Source organism: Alligator sinensis, unplaced genomic scaffold (genome assembly GCF_000455745.1).
Source record: "Alligator sinensis unplaced genomic scaffold, ASM45574v1 scaffold505_1, whole genome shotgun sequence".
In the NCBI taxonomy this organism is placed as follows: Eukaryota; Metazoa; Chordata; order Crocodylia; family Alligatoridae; genus Alligator; species Alligator sinensis.
The window spans coordinates 3,248,332-3,266,535 of NW_005841940.1; the positions used below are offsets into that span (position 1 = coordinate 3,248,332).

The 18,204-nt window shown below is 50.2% G+C and overlaps 1 long non-coding RNA gene, 1 pseudogene and 1 gene segment (V, D, J or C); 2 read left to right on the top strand and 1 right to left on the bottom strand.

The window, feature by feature from the left end:
- The first annotated feature begins 63 nt into the window (after positions 1 to 63).
- LOC102385910 lies at positions 64 to 2,307 on the top strand. The segment is given in 2 exon segments: positions 64 to 1,332; positions 1,459 to 2,307. Coding segments are annotated over 2 exon segments (432 nt in total).
- Positions 2,308 to 12,471: 10,164 nt separating this feature from the next.
- Positions 12,472 to 13,233, top strand: LOC102373714 (annotated as a pseudogene).
- Positions 13,234 to 14,057: 824 nt separating this feature from the next.
- Positions 14,058 to 14,912, bottom strand: LOC112549618. Its single transcript, XR_003093127.1, has 3 exons — positions 14,780 to 14,912; positions 14,320 to 14,561; positions 14,058 to 14,128 (listed from the first exon to the last, which is right to left on the bottom strand). It is a non-coding gene; the product is annotated as an uncharacterized LOC112549618 (long non-coding RNA).
- Positions 14,913 to 18,204: the final 3,292 nt, after the last annotated feature.

Here is an 18,204-nt window from a genome sequence, read left to right on the forward strand (position 1 = left end):
CTTCTTACTGAGGCTATTGAAAGCCTGTGGGAGTAGGTGCTTTTTGGATGAGTTGATGTGGCAGGATTGAGCAATACTCAAACTGAAGAGAGTGTATTTGTGGAGATCCAAAAATAAAAAAAAATCCATTGTCTGTAGTACTGGGAACACAAGACACTGCCCCAGATGAGATGTACTGTTATTAAGTCACTCAGAAATGCTGCATCTGATCAAACAATTTGAGACAGCGTTAACATAAACCTTTCTGCAGGAGCACTGTTAGAAACCATGCACTCATCCTCACATAACCCCTTGTGAGTGCTAAACTAAGAATTTGCTTTCCCTGTTGAGACAGTGGGAACCAGCTTGTGTGAATGTACAAATTAAAATAAACCCCTTCTCTCTGCAGTAAGCATGCCCTGAACTGAAACACCTGGTTCTCTTGAGAAATGCCCCAGACAGCATGGATAGAGTCAAGGATAAAAACATGGGCCTTGGGATGCCACTTTGGTTTGCTTTTTCTGGAACCAGCCCAGGGTTCATGAGCAAAGGCATCCTCAAGGATTTCCTTACAAGAGGCATGAAAGGTCCTGAGGCCAATAACAGCCAAGGCCGTTTATCAGGGAGAAGCCAAACAGTGGCTTGTGATTTTTGTTTGCCTGGGGTAGCGGAGACTTCCTTTGCTGCTCCCCGCTAGTGAAACTGTTCACCACTGACCTAGCCCGCTGACCCGAGTTCACAGGATGACTCTGACCACTATGTTGACAGGGACAGCATCTTCCCCAGTCCTTCCAGCACCTACCCCTTCACCATGTTGTGCTAGTGGAAGGAGCTGAGCTGCTGCACAAAAGGAGGACAGTGTAGGCATCCCATCTCTCCCGCAGGGACCAGGGCCATAGATCTACCTATCAATAAATGCAACAGCCAGCACCACAACAGATCACTGGTGCTCTTGGCTGAGTGACCTGTACTCAGCAGTGATTTCTGCCTAGTGTCCTTGGTCAAGTGAACCCCCTCCCCAGTGCTAATTTGCAACTACTGAATAGAGCAGCTGTGGGGAGTTTAATAGGCAAAGGTTTGAAAGTTGATGAGAGTATCAGGTAAGACCAACAGCAGCTACAGCCACTTCTATGTAAGCCTGGGATGCATGTGGGGTTGGTGATAAACTGGGGGGGTTAGCTGGATACAACCAGAGCTCTCCAGATTTGCATTCAGGACATCTCCTCCCATCACAGGTTTTTATAAAGGAAGCTGAGGGTGTGCAGTTCAGTCCAGAGTCCCCTCTTACTGCGTCTTCTGCTTCTAGGATGGCCGGGGTCACTGCAGTGCTGGTGCTGGTAGCCTGTTGGGCAGGTAAATAGAACAGCATGATTGAATGGCATGTGATGTGAGAGTGCATGGCATGCATGTGTATAGACACACACACACACACAGCTTTCCAAGTTACTGTCATGAACTGTGGTTCTGTTTGGTATTCAGGTTCCACCTACCAGTTCACTTTGACTCAGCCATCCAGCGCGTCAGTAGCTCCAGGACAAACTGTCAAACTGGCATGCGTTACAAGCAGTGGAAGCAGCATCACTGATCGTGTTGTACGCTGGTACCAGCAGAAGCCAGGGGAGAAGCCAAGATATCTGCTGTATTACAGGGATGAATCTACAAACCACAAAGGCTCTGGGGTCCCCAATCGGTTTTCAGCTTCTAAAAGCACTTCTACGAACACCTGCTTCTTAACCATTGCCCAGGTCCAAGCAGAGGATGAGGCTGAGTACTACTGTGCTGACTGGGATGGTTCCTCTAAGCAGTACACAGTAGAAGAGCTGCATGAAGTAGAGGAACAAAAACTCATCCTCACCCCTGGCTGACAGTGCCTGAAGCGCCCCTGCACTGCTCCTGTCATGGGCCGTGAGCTGGTCACACTGTCATGGCTCAAACAAACCGGTCCCTTATGTAGGGTTTTCATTTAATACACACAAGTTCAGGCCCCTCTGCCCAACAAAATAAATCAAAAATAATATTGCCTCTTTGGTTTAGTCCACAAATATTATCCAGCCTCTCCCAGCAGCAACAACCTCCTTCAGCCTCCCTTTCTGTCAGCTTAGAGACCTTTCTAAAACGTCCCAGCTGAAAGCATGCCGAGGGATTGCCAAGCAAGGCTCACAGCCCCTTCTGGATCCTTAAAGGATCTCTTCCCCCTGTCACGCAGCTATCCTATAGAGCTACTAGTTTCAGGCTCAGCACAGTCTCCAGTTCCTCTCAGCTCTCACAGCCTGGCAGCTGCTGGCTTTTCTGGCTGCAGATGTCACCTGCCTTCCGACTGAAACCCAGCACCCCAGGGGACAGACCGGGGCCCCAGATGTACATGTGTCTGTACCACTAGTGACGGGGTCTCAGCTTACCGCCCCTGGAGTGCCCATGGGCCCGTTCTGCATTACAGTGTGATAGGAGATCAACAGTAGGTTGTGATTGAAGGGTGTTTGGTGCATTTAGGAGATTTCCAGCTCCAGACCATAGTTCCCCTGATTTTTGTGCAGAATGGACTTTTCTGTTCATCCTGTCTGACAGCCTGAGTAACACAAGACCTAGCGTTTCACCCAGGAATTCCTGCATGTGGCTGAACTAGGCCATTGCTTTCAGAGACCCCCAGTCCTGATTCAAACACTCCAAGTGGGGAAGGATTTATGTTGCACTTGCTAATCCCTTGCAGAGACCTCTTCTTCATGGATAATAACAGTATTTCCAGTTTGAACTTTCCCCACCTTGCCTTGCAGCCTGTGCATCTTGGTAGCCTTGGTCTGTTCAGTGAGAGAGCCCTGAGTGTCAGCTGGGATCCAGTGATCTCTTGGTCCTTGCTCTGATAAGCCAAACACATTGGGCTTCTTTTATCATTCTTGGTAAGGTATATTTGCTAGACCTGTACATGCTCAGCACTTCTCAGGATCTGGCTCACTGGGTACCCAGACTCCATGCACTCCTTATTTCAAAAGCAAACAAGTACAACCAAGGAAAAGTGTTGTAAAGCTGCTGCCCCTTGCCAAGGTCTGGGTTTTTTCCCTCTGAGCAGCTAAACTATAGCTTAAGGGAACATTGCCAAGGCTGGCAGCCCTGGCCCTTTCTTGTTTCTTTTTAAAGCTTCTTTTTACAAATCATGTAATGCTTTGTTGAGCTTCTTCTAACAGTCTTGCAATGTGCTTTGAAACCTTTCTCTTTTAAGCAGCCATCATTTCCAGACAGTCCTACAGGAGCAGTGCCCTTCAAGTGTCTGCTATGATGGTCCTACACTGCCCTTTCAGTTGCCCCTGGGGTTGTGGATTGAATGGGATGTTGGTCAGAGCACAGCGGGATGGTCACCAGTTGTGGATTTGGCCCAAAGACCCTTGTGACTCTAAGGCATGGGGCACTAACAGGAGATCACCCCAAGAGACGAAAGGCAATGCAAACCTTTGCCAGCATCCTTACAAGTATCAACAGAGCCCAGGTGAGTGCCAGGTCTCTGCTATGGCTGATGAAATAACAGTTTTAAGCAAGTGTGCTCTCAACCTGGTTGACACTGCTCAAAAGGGATGTTCAGAAAAGCAAAAAGTCACTCCCTCATAGGATCCAGGATTCAGAGCTTGAATGGCAGCACCTCTTTTAGCAGGCTTCACAGAGGCTGTGTTGGGACTAGTGACAAGGGTCCCTTGTTGGAGAACGGAGATATGATGAGACCACCCCCACCTCCAGTTGGTTCATATTTGCTGGAAGTCTTCTGTTTTGTATTGTCAGCAGTTTGGGGCAGGGGCTGGGGCTGATATGGACCATGGCCTTCCGGAAGCATCAGATATAGCTTTTCCATAATGCCCCTGAATGCACCCAGGAGCACAGGAAAATGCAGTGGGCCTGAGCCTGGGAGGAATCTCAGGCACAAGGAGAGCATTCACCCCCTTGAAGGTTTTGGTTAGAGAGGTCACCAGTGCCATGGGAATCACCCTGATACTGGGCGCTCTGCGGGACTGTTGGACTAGAGAGAGCACTGGGGTGCAGCATGGCTCTCTGGTGAGACTGAACGCTGCTGTGGTAGTCTCTGCAGGAATGATTCTTCCCTGCCTGTTGTAATGCCAAGGGCAGTGTCCAGGCCATCCAAAGCCCTCTCTGCCTCAGAAAATCAATATGGACAGTACATGGGGAAGCACTACACAGAGCAGTGGGTGTTACAATTAGTATTATGAATTCAGGGAGCTGCGCAGAAAAGTTGCAGAACATCTAAATGCTTTTCAAATTGCATTCCTACAGGGAACTGAATAATGCCCCCAGTTGCAGAACCAAGGTCCTGTAATTGGCTAGAAGTGTGTGGAATACATGTGATTCCCCATTTGATATCTCCCCTTCTTCAGGCTTGCCCTGACCTTGGTGATTTTCTTTTGATTCACCCCTTCTTTTTAATTTACCTGTTCTACAACATACCTTGCATCCACTGAGAAGGAAGCAGATTTGCATGCAGGGGCCATTCTCCAGCTCCAGGCATTTAAGAGAGTCTTGGAGGGTCCCAGCCAGGCCTGTTTGCCTGAACAAGCTGATCTAGTCTGGATTCAAACCATGGCCTGGGCCCCACTTCTCCTTTCGCTGCTCATGTACTGCTCAGGTGAGTAGGGAGGGTTCATGCTGTGGCTTTCCTAGAGGAGGTTACTTCCAGGCTGGGGGAGTAAATGAATGGTTAATAACGGGCCAACATTGTAATGTTTATTTCAGGGGTCAGGTTGCAGCCTGTGATAACTCAGGAGCCATCAGTGTCGGAGGGACTGTCACTCTGTCCTGCAGCCTGAACACTGGAGCCATCACCACTGGCAATTATCCTGGTTGGTTCCAGCAAAAACCTGGCTCTCTCTCTCGGCAGCTTATATACAACACCAGCAGCAGGCCCTTTGGCATCCCCACCTGGTTCTTTGGGTCCATATCTAGTCAGAATGCCACCTTAACCATCACTGGGTTCCAAGCTGAGGCTGACTAGTACTGTATTGTATACACTGGCAGCAGTAATGCATGGTGCACAGTCATAAACCCCAGTGGGGAACTGAGACATAAAATTCCCTCTTCATTTTGCACTCATGCCTTCCTGGGAACATACTGCTAAGCCAGCAGAATTTTGCTTGTACCTGGTACAAGTCTGACTTCTGATCATATGCAATGAAAGCTTCCAGCTGTTCCCGACATAAAACAGCACTTTCACATCCTTCCCACCTTCCTCTGCAGAGGCAACGCTTTTCCAGAGGTGTGATGACATGTACTCCCCATGGGTCTGTCCATATCTGCACGTATCTTAGATTGTGTGCTCTTCAAGAGTAGGTTCAGCATTTTTGTTCTGTTTCCTTGCAGTGCTGAATACCTGGGTCCCGAGTCATGACTCGGCCTTAGTGGAACACACACGAGAGATACTAGGCATGGAGAATGCCTCTTGCTTCCTGAAGTGTTGGGGTAGCTTTTTGATAGTATCCTTGAGAGCATACCCCAGTACAGCCCTAGTGCTCTGGAGCCAAGTCTGTAAGCTCTCCTGTGAGGAGTCTCGTGCAAAGAGAAAGCATTTTCCCCTTTAACAGATCTGCATCTGGCCAGAGGTTGTGTAACAAGGGGGCCATTCCGGGGCCAGTCTAGATGTTGGCCTGTGCACTTGTCTAAGGCAGTCTGCCCACCTGCCTTGTCTGCCATGCCTTTGATATATCTTTATGTTGTTTTCAGGTGGGAAGCTTACCTTGATGCCAAGGGCGCATACACGGCTCCAAATCTTCCCTTGTACTCTGTCCCATGCCTTGCAGCTGGCATCCATGTCCACAAATTCTCCCAGACCCTTAGCGGAGCTGCACCAGCCTAAACTTACTTGGCCTCACCCAGCCTATCATATCACTCATAATAGGGCCTCAATTCACACCAACTCTGGGCTCCTCGCCCCGCACTCATTCTTGGGCTCCCTGCTCTACTTTGAACTCCCTGGGTCCCTCCATGCCCGCACAGTGGGGCCTCATCCCACCCTGCTGGAGCCTCAACACTCAGCTCCTTCTGGGGCTCTCAAACCCACCCTCCTGGAGCCTCAACACCCAGCTCCCTCATAAGCCTCGGGCCCCACTTAGTGGACTTGGCCCTGTGCTTTTCTGCCGGGGTGTGCTCCCCTAGCTTTTCCCCTCCACGGGGTCACCTGCGAGGCAGCGGGGGCTGAGGCCTTCTGGCACCCCATACTCACCCTTCACTGGGGAAGCACAGGTGTGGCATTTCCAGAAGCTGCCCTGCCACAAGCAGCCCCACCACACCATCCTCCTCAGCAGGATGTAGTTTTAGGTCATGCCCCAGGACCAGGAATCTCCACCACCCCCATAGCTCCTGCCCTTACTTCCAAGCTGTTCTGGGAGCAACAGCTGGCTGGGTGATGTTGCTCCTTCTGCCCCCTGCAGCAATTGCCCGCTCTGCTCTGGGGCCTAGCATTGTACCCAGGCTCCCAGCTTCTCCACCAATCAGGCGGCCTCCTTCCTAACATATGACCACCTGATTCGGCCTGCTCCCACCTGCAGGCTGCTTACTACCTGCTCAGACCGCTTTGAGTGACAGGCACAACCTGTGCTCTGTCACAGGAGGTCACCAGTGCCATAGCTATCACCTTGACTCTGGCTGCTCTGGGGGGATTATTCAATGCAAGAGGCGTCTTCTGACCAGAAAGAGCACTGAGGCATGTCCTGGCTCTTGGGTTTTTCTTCACATGGTCAAGCTTTTTGTAAGGATGGCTGAGAACAACCCAGGCTCCTTCCAGCTGATTGCCACAGTTTGAACAGGCCAATAGTTGGAGGGAAATGATGAGACATGGAAAACTACAGAAAGAAGGAATAAAGAGAAGGCTCATTTCCACATGGGTGCATATGTGGTGCAAGGAAGCTGGTCATGAGACACCGAGATTGTTAAGGGTCCTCTGGGTCCCCTCCTAGCTACCAATGTTCAGGGAGGTGCATCTTACACCCTGTCATTGCTTCATGTGGAGTAATCTTGTGAGAGGCTATAGTACTTTGGGTAGCCATTAGGACAAGGGCAGTGCTTCACCCCAGTCTTTTCCATGCTGTACGACTTTCTTCAACATCAATCCATGGTTCTATTGTTTTTTCCTACCAACCCAGAATGCTGAGGATGACCTGGGATGTGCCATTTCTTCTTTATGCCTAGGGCCCAGCACACAGAGTCACTTTCTTTAGGCAAACCAAACCTGCTTAACGTGCTCCACCAGGACCTGTGCGGTGGTCCGAGCAACATTCCTTCAACTTGGCACAGCCTCAATCCATTTGATGAAGTCATCCACTGCTACTAAACAATATGTGAACCCTGTTTTATTGTGGGGAAGATTGATGTAATCTACTTGGAGTTTACTCCGTGGGCCTTCAATCTGCTGAGGACCCTTAACAATCTTGGTGTCTGGACTGTAAGCAACGCAGTGAAGGCAGTTGTTAACACGCTGCTCCACGTCCACTCACATCTTGGACCACCAACCTGCTGCCTGTGCCCACATCAGTGTTTTATAGATTCCTGCATGCCCTTGGTTGTGTACCGTCAGGATCAGTTCATCCCAGATGCCTGCAGAGAGCACCCATACAGGTGCCTCTTCACCATTCACTTTCTGGGCCAGGACTAGCTCATCTGGGTTTTTTCCAGGCCTTCCAGCCTTGGGATTCTGTTTGCTGCACCAGCTCTGTTATAGAAGGATCTGCTTGCTTCAGAGTTATTAAATCTATGTCAGGGAGCACCTTTTGTTTAGCAGAGACTACGGGGGTGGCTGTTGCCTTTCTGGGTTCTCTGACTTCCCCAGTTGACATTCGACTGTCCCTCTCTTTGCTTGTGCATTAGGCATCTGGTTTCACTCCACATACAGACCCTCCCTTGCATGTGCCTTCACTTTCCCCAACAATATTGGGGTGTCCCATCACTGGACATTCCTCAGGTGTACCTCAATACCTCTGCATGCACCACAGACTTATCATCTACTGTTTTCATTCCTCTTTTCCCAGACCGGCAATCAATGTGACAGTGCTTTGAAAACCCAAACAGAATCAGATAAAATTACCTCTGAGTGCTCAATTGTTGACAACTCCAGAGCCCGTGCCATTGCTACAACTTTGGCTGCCTGTGCTGAATGTTGCTGACACTTCCCTATTGTATCCGGAATAGGTTTTGCATCTTAACCAGCAGGTGGCACCCGTACCATCGCAAATCCAGGCTGTGGTTCCTGTCCTTCATAATAACTGGGTCCATCAATAGTCCACGCCTGCTGTTGCTCTCAATTCACTTCCTTGAGAGCTATGACCCTGAAAGGAAACTTATTAGGCCTGTATTCCTCTGGAAGGGGGCACAGGTGTTTAGCTCCCTCTGTGACCAAGGCATATAGCACAGGAGACAGGCTGGGTGCTTTCTCCACCTGCATGATGTGATTCAGTAGTGGTAAAGTCCACTTAGCCAACTGGGGGATGACACTCGCCCCTCATTTGCCTTTCCAGACAGCACATACTTCACTGGCGTACGTGTTGTTTTAAAAGCCACTGGGGACATCCCAATCAAATACTCCCAGTGCTGGAGTGCCCATATCAGGGCAAGCACTTCTCTCTCACAGGAGGAGAACTCCTGTTCCACCAGGGTGAGGACCCTGGAGGCATATGTCACTGATTGCAAACCTGATCCATGTTCTTCCATCAGGACTGCTTCTATGCCTTGGGAAGTTGCTCCCAACTGGAGCACAGATGGGTAGGCGTATCAAGGGTATGCCAGAGCTGGGGCTTGGGCCAGTGCCTCCTTCAGTGCTGCTCCTGCTGAGTCTTGCTCTGGTCCCCAGCTCCAAGGTTCCCCCTTTTGAAGCAGACTGTGCAATGGCTCTGACTTTGAAGCATAGTCCTTGATGAATTCTCTAGAGGAACCAGTCAAGCCTAGAAAAGATCTCAGAGTGGTAACATCCGTAGGTCGTGGCAACTGTACAATTAGCTTGACTGTATCTTGATCAGGGGACCGTCCTTTTTCCCTTAGCTGTATCTCCAAGTATTTACAGGAGGTCACAACCAGCTGTGCCTTTCTAGGGTTTGCCTTGAACCCTATCTCTTGGATAATCTGTAGCACTCTCCGTACAGTCCAAGCACTCCTGCTCCTCCCTACCAAGCACCAGAATATCATCTACATAGTACAACACATACCTCTGGTTCTCAGCTGTCAGCCTTGTCCACATCCTGACCAAATGATGATGGCATATGGCAGGGGCATTATTGAATGCCTGTGGAACCTGAGTGAAGGTGTACTGTGTACCTTGGAAGGGAAAAATAAACTTATACCAACGATCAGGGTGCAGAGGGATTGCAAAGAATGCAGTAGACAAGTCCAGTATTGAGAACCACTTTGCTCCTTCACTGACGGATGTTATGATCTCTGGAAACTTGACTACCACAGGTGCTTGGGGTGGTATTACTTTATGGAGAGCCCAAAAATCCACTGTCAGGTTTTCCCATCACTTTTACGCACTGGCCAGATGGGACTTTTATTACTGCTTGGCTTTTCAACCAACACTCCTTGCTCCTCCAGATCATCAACGACTTTCCTGATACCACTGACTGCTTCCTCTGGGAACTTCTGCTGCTGCTGAGAGGCTGGATCCCCCTCCTTTTACCTTTTCCAATGCCTGAATCTTACCACACTCACTCTTACACTATGCCCAGGCTGATTGGGCCTGCTGCGCCAGATCCTGTACAGCAGGACTCCAGTCCTCTGGCACTTCCAGAGGCTCAAATGCCTTCAGGGCAGCACACTGATGTGCCGCTTCAATCACTACTCCTGCACCAGAGTCAGGGCTTTCCACTTGCCTAAGCTCCTAGTTAACTAAGTTTATTCTCACAGGCAACTTCTGTTTTGTAGCAACACCTAGGGTCCCTGCTCCAATCAATTCTGCTAGAGCAAATCTCTCTTTTCCACACAAGGGACTCTCCTCAATTCCAAATTCAATTTGACCCATTCGGGGGGAGGGGGGACATTATACTCTTCTTCCCATTAAAGCCTTCCAACATCCTGCATTCAGCATTTGGCTTTGATGTTTCAAATTCCAAACTCAAAAATGACACTGAGGCACCTGTATCACCAGCACTGGCTGAGTCCCTGTAGCCCTGTTGTCGTTTTCCCACCAGATTGTAACCACTGGCCATTCCCACTGATCTAGTCTAATAGATGCCACAATTTCAGGGAGGGCATGAGACTGGGGCTATGGGGCACCCCTATTGGGAATCCCCATGACAGGGGCTTGTCACTTCCCCTTCCCCTCTCTCTTCTTCTCCTTGTCCCTGTGAGCAGTAACTCAGGAGTCAGCTTTCCATCAATGTCATCCCTATTCTCATATTTCAACAACTGCTTCCACACTTCCAACCTCTTGGGATCATTTAGTCACCTCCCTGGAGATTTTCCTTTCTGACCTCTACCATAACCACCTGCTATAGCTGCAACCTTTCCTTCCTGCCTTGACTTCCCAAAAATCTGGGACACGAGATTACAAGCATCTGCTAACTGGTGTTCTGTTTGGTCCAATGGAAGCTGGGCATGAAATCCTTGTGCAGCCAGCTGCAACTCTGGCACAATACCCCTCGATAATAGTTCCTTGAAAGCAGGCACATCATAATTATATGGTGGCTGTTCTGCTTTTCCAGCTTCCACATACAGGATCTTCTTCCTCTCCATACATACCTCAGGTCTGTCTTCTTTCTGCATCTTGTTATGGAACCTAGCTAGCAAGCTTTCACCTGGGAAGTACACCCTCAACACATCTCTGTACAGATCAGCCATATTTCTCCATTCCCCACACTTGACATCACTAGGAAGGGTCCCAAAATCATCCTTGGTCATGCATTCCCTGAGCAAAGCAATCAGGCCTTCACTCCAGTTGGTAGGCAGGGATGCTCCTGCAGCCAGGCACCCAAATGTAGTTTTCCTCTTGACTGGACGCAGAGATTTCCCCATTGCCTGGAACTGCTTTGGTGAATAGGGTTTTACTTCCATTTGCAGGATAGTGGGACGTTTCTGCCCCTCTGGGGTGATGGTAGTGGTATACGATGTTACCACTGGTGCTACTGGCTCTGGCAGAGCAGATGGGATCAGTACTGTTTTGTGACATCCCTTACCCACGGGACTGTCACTATCCATATCACAGTTGTCCCAATACCTTAAGGAGGAGAGATCATAGGGCGGGGGAAACAACCCCCCATTGGGGATCTCAGCAAGACTCCTTCTTCCCTTCCTCTGTTTTGCCAGCTTGGAAGGTAACCTTTTCAGAGCTGGGAGCATCTCACTGAGTTTGCCTGGTGTTGAGAGGCCCTGGCTCCATGTAGAGCCTTCTGGAGATTAGTGCAATACAAACAGATCTCTGCCAGATGAACTGCATCAATGATTGCATATTTTTCACAAAACAAGTGTGTAAAAAACTGTATATGTCCAAAAGAGTCCCTTGCCCTGGCCTTCCTCCTCTCCGGTACTCTTCCAGGCTAGGGCAATTTTCCTGCACGGCACATTTCAGCACCCAGCATTTTCAGACCTTTATCTGCATGAAATGGGACATTGAGGGCAGTGCTAAGAAGAGGTGTCCTGAGCATGAGATCCCAAACCCTGCTAGTGTCACCTGGATCATGGAAGAGAAGCATCTCTCAGAAGGTCTACAAAGCACAATGTAGGCCATGCTCCAGCGCCAGGAGTTCGGACAGGTATGCAGGGTGTAGCTGTATTGGCCTAGAGGAAAAAGGCAATCACGACTCATAGTACAGATGATCCCTTTTATTAGACCAACAAGATTTTTGCAAAAAAATGTCTTGAATTGCAAGCTTTCAGGCACAAACACCCTTCATCAGTCATTGGAGAAAGATTGTAAAAGTTCTCCTGGGTAGAAAAAAAAGTTCACATTTCATACCGTTTCACAGAGGAGTCAATAGATGGAAAACTCCTCTGAGAAGTCAGTTCATAGCTGGTATGGAGCCTCTCACCTCCTCTGAGGACCTGCAATGATGCAAATTGCCTTGAAACAAAGGCAGGAGCCAGATCTCAAGTTTCAGGTGGTCATAGTTGTTTCCTGCTTGGGAAAATATGAAGATTTCATTTAAAAAAAGGAGTTAGGAAACAAATATAATCTTGGTGCCTGACCTGTGAAGCAGTGTGCTTTAGGCAGGGCAGAGCAGAGGCCGGAGTTAATCATGGAGGTGGAGAAATTACAATTCAGAACATCTTCCTTAGGAAAGATTTAACAGGGGGAGTGGGACATGCACAGGGTAATCATACCTCCCACCTCTTTCCTCATGACAATCAAGCAGGAAGAACGGGATGTTTAACGATGGATATGAATATGACTTTACAGTAAAGCACCTCCCCTGCCAGCGCTGTGCACTGGGCTCTGCTCTGCCGGCTCTCGGAGCGGTGGAAGCAGAAGGAAGAAACACACGTCCCGACAGGGCGATGCACCAGCAGCAGCCCGCGAGGACTGGTCAGGATTGTCACCATGGCCTGTGCCCTGCTCCTCCTGGTGCTGATCTCATGCTGCTCAGGTGGGCAGAAGGGTTCAGGTTGTGACTGTCATGGGGGCAGTTGCTTTCCTGTCAGCGCGGTCAATGAATGGTTAATAATGGGTTTGTGATGTTGATTTCAGGGGTCTGGTCACAGCCTGTGGTGACTCAGGAGCCTGCGGTGTCCGTGTCCCCAGGAGGGACTGTCACTCTGTCCTGCAGCCTGAGCACCGGAGCCATCACCTCCAGCAACTACCCTGGCTGGCTCCAGCAGAAACCTGGCTCTGCCCCTCGGCTGCTTATTTATGAAATTAGTAAGAAACCCTCTGGGATCCCCACCCGGTTCTCGGGGTCCATATCTGGCCAGAAGGCCGCCTTGACCATCGCGGGGGTCCAAGCCGAGGATGAGGCTGACTACTACTGTGCTGTACATGCTGGCAGCAGTGCGTGGTGCACAGTGGTAGAGTCGAATGGGGAACTGAGGCATAAACCTCCCTTTCCCCCTCTCCACCTGTGCTCTGCTGGGATCTCCCCGCTCAGGCTATGGAGCTTAGTTTTGCCAATTCCATTTTCATTAGAAACCCCCGACCTTCCCTAGCCTCTGTCTCCCCTGCCCATGCCCTGCAGGTCAGCGCAGCCAGAGCCCTGCAGATCAGCTCCATGTTTTAAATGCTCTCTCAACATAGTTTGCCAATCACAGTATTTCATACTCTCCATGAAGCAAGCCCTGATGTTGTGCCCCTAATGGTTGTAATGCTGTGAATTCTCATTTATCCCTGCATTTATTTTGTGAATCTTGTGTGCTCACTTAAAAGTACGAGCACTGTGTGGCAGGCCACGGCACCCCTGAAAGGATCTACAGGCTCCCATGGGGGCCATGACTCCCTGTTTGAGAATCACTGTCCTGAGCTGTCATGCTGTGCCCCTTACTGCAGTCCCCAAACAGGCCTGGGTGTTGCAGGGCTGGGCTGCAAGGCTGACCAGTGCTGTTCTCCTTGTTAGTCAGTCCAGGCCAGCTCCAGTATTCAGCCTGCTCCAGCACTGCCCAGTGCCTCCCCCAGCCTTCCCGCCGTGATCTCTGTCTGGGGCTGGGCTGTGACCCATTTCCTCAGTGTCGGGGTTTTGCTTCTTTAGGAGCCAGTTCTCCCTGCCTCACTCCACATGGTGCGGAGACCTGAGGGGCTGAGCACACCAGCAGGCTGCTGGGCTGGCAGGCAGGGAGCAGGCAGCCTGCACAGATCCTTTCCCCAGTCTGGGCAGGGAAGGAGCAGCAGCTGCAGAGAGGCAGTGGAGCAGCACTGTTCTGCTTGCATGGGGGCTGCGGTGGTGAGAGCTCCTTGTCTCTCCTCCACATGGGTCAGGTACCCAGGCGGTTTGCAGGGACCAGCTATATGGGAATGCATGTGCAGGAGGGGTCAGGCTGCAGCTGTCCCACCTGGATCTTGGCACTATATGTCACACACCTTCCAGGGTCACCCCATGCTAGTCCTCCCTGCCCAGTTTCATACCACGGCACCCAGAACCCAACAGGGACAACAAAAGGGGTATCACAACACAAAGCAGTAGCACTTACACCAGGTGTTATGAATTGCAGAGGCTGGGCAGCCAGAGGCAGATACGCCAATGTGTTTGCTTGATACCTGGAATCCAATGGCATTCCATTAGCAACCGAGTCCTGCTTCTGGTAGCTGTGTCAGTCTGGGAGGCTTGTGCTTGGCCAGAAGTCTAAGGAATAAGTGTGTTTTCCCCTTCTACAATTTTGCCCCATGTCAGGCTTGTCTTTTGTCTGGGAATTTTATCTTGACCCACCCCCTCTTTTGTTTTAATTTACCTTCTCTAGGGCATGCTCTGCATCCACCGAACAGGAAGTCTGTTTGCATAAAGGAGCTGTTCTCCAGCTGTGGGTATTTAAGAGAGACTTGGAGGGTCCCAGCCAGGCCTGTTTGCCTGAAGAAGCTGAGCTGGTCTGGATTCCCACCATGGCCTGGGCCCCGCTTCTTCTTGCACTGCTCACATATATCTCAGATGAGCAAGGAGCATTCATGCTGTGGCTTTCCTGGAAGAGGTTACTTTCTAGGGGGAAAGTAAATGACTGGTTAATAATGGGTCTGTGATGTTGATTTCAGGGGTCTGGTCGCAGGCTGTGGTGACTCAGGAGCCCTTGGCATCTTCCCCAGGCAGGACTGTCACTCTGTCCTGCAGTCTGAGCACTGATCACCAGCAGCAGCTATCCTTCCTGGTACCAGCAGAAACTTGGCTCTGTCCCACAGCAAATTATATATAGCACTAACCACAGACCCTCTGGGATCCCCACCCGGTTCTTGGGATCCATTTCCGGTCAGAAGGCTGCCTTGACCATCACCAGGGTCCAAGCTGAAGATGAAGCCGATTACTACTGTGCTGTGTTTACTGGCAGTAGCATGCAGGACCCAGTGATAGAGCCTGGTGGGGAACTGAATCATAACCTCCCTTCTGTTTTTTCTGCACCTGTGCCCTGCTGGGAAATCACTGCTCAGGCTACAGTGTCTGGTTTCTACCTGATAAAACTCCAAAAGCTAAATATGTTGCAATGAAGGACTGCAGCTTTTCCAGCCCAGAGGAAAATGGTGCTTCCTTGCCCTCTTCAGCTTTCTAATGCAGAGGGAACCACCCTTCTAGTTTTCTGTTACCTGCCCACAGCCTTCAGGTCAGCTCAGGCAAGGCCCTGCTGCCATAAGATGAAGAGCCATGGTTTAAATGCTTTCTGAGTGTTTCTCCAGTCACATTGCTCTATAGTTGCGCAAATGGCAAACCCTGACATGGAAATCTCTTACAGACGGAGCCAAGTTCAGAACTGACACTTGTGCCAGCACAAGCTTAATTCATTTTTACATGCTCTGATGTTTACAGCCCAGTGACAAGTGCCTGTGATTGGATCAATGCGAGCTGGGCTCTGTGTCTATACTGGGTCCTTCTGAAGCGACTTGCAGCACCTGGGATTTTTCAGAGGAAGATATTGTTGCCTTTTCATCTAATCTTACATTTCTACATTGTGAGAACACCTCATCTCTCTGCCTTTATGGAAAGTGTCATTCTTGGGATGCAACAGGTCAGAGAAACCAGTGACGGTGCAGTGCCAGTCCATAGGAGTGTAAAGTTTAAATGATAAAGTTTAATTCCTACATAGCCGGGGGAGCAAACAAAGTCTGGGTTTGGCCTTCAGGCTTTGGAAAAGGACCATGGCCTGGGTTTGCAGGCTTCTTCTACTGATTGTAGTTACTGTAAGAGTAGCCAATGTTACACACTCCCTGCTGCTGGGTTACCAAGTGATGGTCCATCGTTTCTAAAATTGCTGGCTCAGCCTTCCTGGCTGGGAATTCATAGATTCATAGACGTTAGGGTCAGAAGGGACCTCAGTAGGTCATTGAGTCCGACCCCCTGCCCTGGGCAGGAAAGAGCAGTGGGGTCAGACGACCCCAGCTAGGTGCTTGTCCAGTCTCCTCTTGAAGACCCCCAGGGTAGGGGAGAGCACCACCTCCCTTGGGAGCCCATTTCAGATTCTGGCAACCCTTACTGTGAAGAAGTTCTTTCTGATGTCCAACCTAAATCTGCTCTCTGTCAATTTGTGGCCATTGTTCCTAGTTACTCCAGGGGGTGCCCTAGTAAATAGAGCATCTCCTATTCCCTGCTGCCCTCTCCTGACGAATTTATAGGCAGCCACAAAATCACCTCAGCCTTCTCTTGCGAAGGCTGAAGACATCTAGGTCCCTCAGTCTCTCCTCTCCTCGTAGGGCCTTGCCTGCAGGCCTCTGACTGTACGAGTGGTCTTCTCTGAACCCTCTCAGGATTCTCCGCATCCCTCTTGAAGTGCGGCGCCCAGAACTGGACGCAGTACTCCAACTGCGGCCTGACCAGTGCTGCATAGAGGGGGAGGATCACCTCCCTGGACCTGTTCATCACGCATCTGTTAATGCATGATAAAGTGCAGTTTAGCCTTAGGAAAAGGTATGCCACTGACATGCTTGCATGAGTCAGCTCCGTAGGGCCCATGCAGCTATCCTGGTGCACAGGTACCCTGACCTGGGTCCCCAAGAATAGCTGTACATCCAGTAAGAGCACTAGCATGTGGCATAACCATGCACAAGCTTGGGAGGGAAGTGTGAGGTTTTAACCCTGCTGGAGTAGTTCAAGTGGGAAGAGTTTTAAGGGTAGAAAAGTGCTCCAGAGACGAGTTCTCTGTTCCTTTCTGCTGTTCTCAGGTGCAAATGAACCAGAGCAGGAGGCTGACAGCAGCCAGGAAGCAGGGGCCCCATTTATATAAAGTAGATGTTTACAGCTCTGGGGGTTTGGGAGAGACTGGTAGGGTGCTAGCCAGAGACCTGAGGAAGCTCAGGTAGTCTGGATTCCCTACCGTGGCCTCCGCTACTCTTTTTCTTGCTGTCCACACTTACTTCCCTGGTACTGGGGAAGGTTTCCTACCTGCCCCTCAGAAGATTTCCTTACATTTCTCCCAAACTCAGTCCTTGTTTTGCTGCTGCTGATTTTCCAGGTTCCAGTGCTCAGCTTGTGCTGACCTAGACACTCTTGGTATCAGACTCTGAGGGATGAACCGTTCTGAACTCCTGTAGCAAGGGCAAGTGACACCTGGGACGCCTGGTTGCAGCAGCAGCCTGGCCACACTCCAGCGGTGCTTACGCCTGGTCACAGCAAAAGTCTCTTGGAGATTCCCGGCTGATTCTCTGGCTCCCAATGCAGCCAGGGTATTTAGCAGGGGGGCTCAAGTACGAACATGAGGCAGAGTATTACTGTGCTGTGTGGTGCACTGCCTGTCCTCACAGTGACATAGTCTAGTGGGGAACTGCAATGACTCTCTTCCCGCATTGGGAGCCTGGGCCTTGCTAGACACTGCTCGGGTGCTGATCTCAGGCCCTGGCACAAGACACGTCTCCTTATTTTTCCTCCAGGGGAGCTAAAAAATGGACCTTCCTTGCACCAGATGGGTCATCTTACCATGGCTGCAAAGTGCAGGGCACCTGCATACCTGCCCTGGGTGCAATGTGTTTCATGAGATATAGTTCAGAAATGCTTTGCACATAGTCACAACCTATTTGACTGTCCATTGGGGAAGGGCCCAGTCTCTCAGCCCTGGTGTATGAAGTCCTACATGTATCCAGTGATCCATGCTAGAGCCAGCTTTACACACACACACACACACAGAGTCATGCCTGTTCATGTGTACACACAGAGATGCACACCACAGAGTGCCCTGGCAGGATAGCTCAGCACCACACAATGGAGGATCCAGTGAGCCATTGTCAGCGCCCACCTACAGAACTTCAGCTGAAGCCATGCAGTTGTTCCCCTCTTCCCATATCGTTTCTGTGTATGTTTGACTTTTGGATGAAAAGGACTTGAGGTGTAGCATAGGGACTTGAGTAGAGAGATCCCTGGGCTGTCAGGAAATGGAGTGGGAACTGTTGTTCTCTCATGGGCTTTGTCTCATGACATCATTTCTGGGTTAAGGAAGAACCATGAACAGGAATTGGTTACATGTGACTTCTTCTTGTGACCCTTGATCATAAAGCAAAGCAGATCATCCTTGCTTATGCTTGCAGAGATCCCCTGCTTTGTTTCCTAGGTGCTATATCAGGAGCAGGCACTCGTGACCACTGGGTGTCAATCTTGCTGTACAGATGTGCCACGAGATGCCTCTGAGCGACAGGCGGCCCCCAGGGAA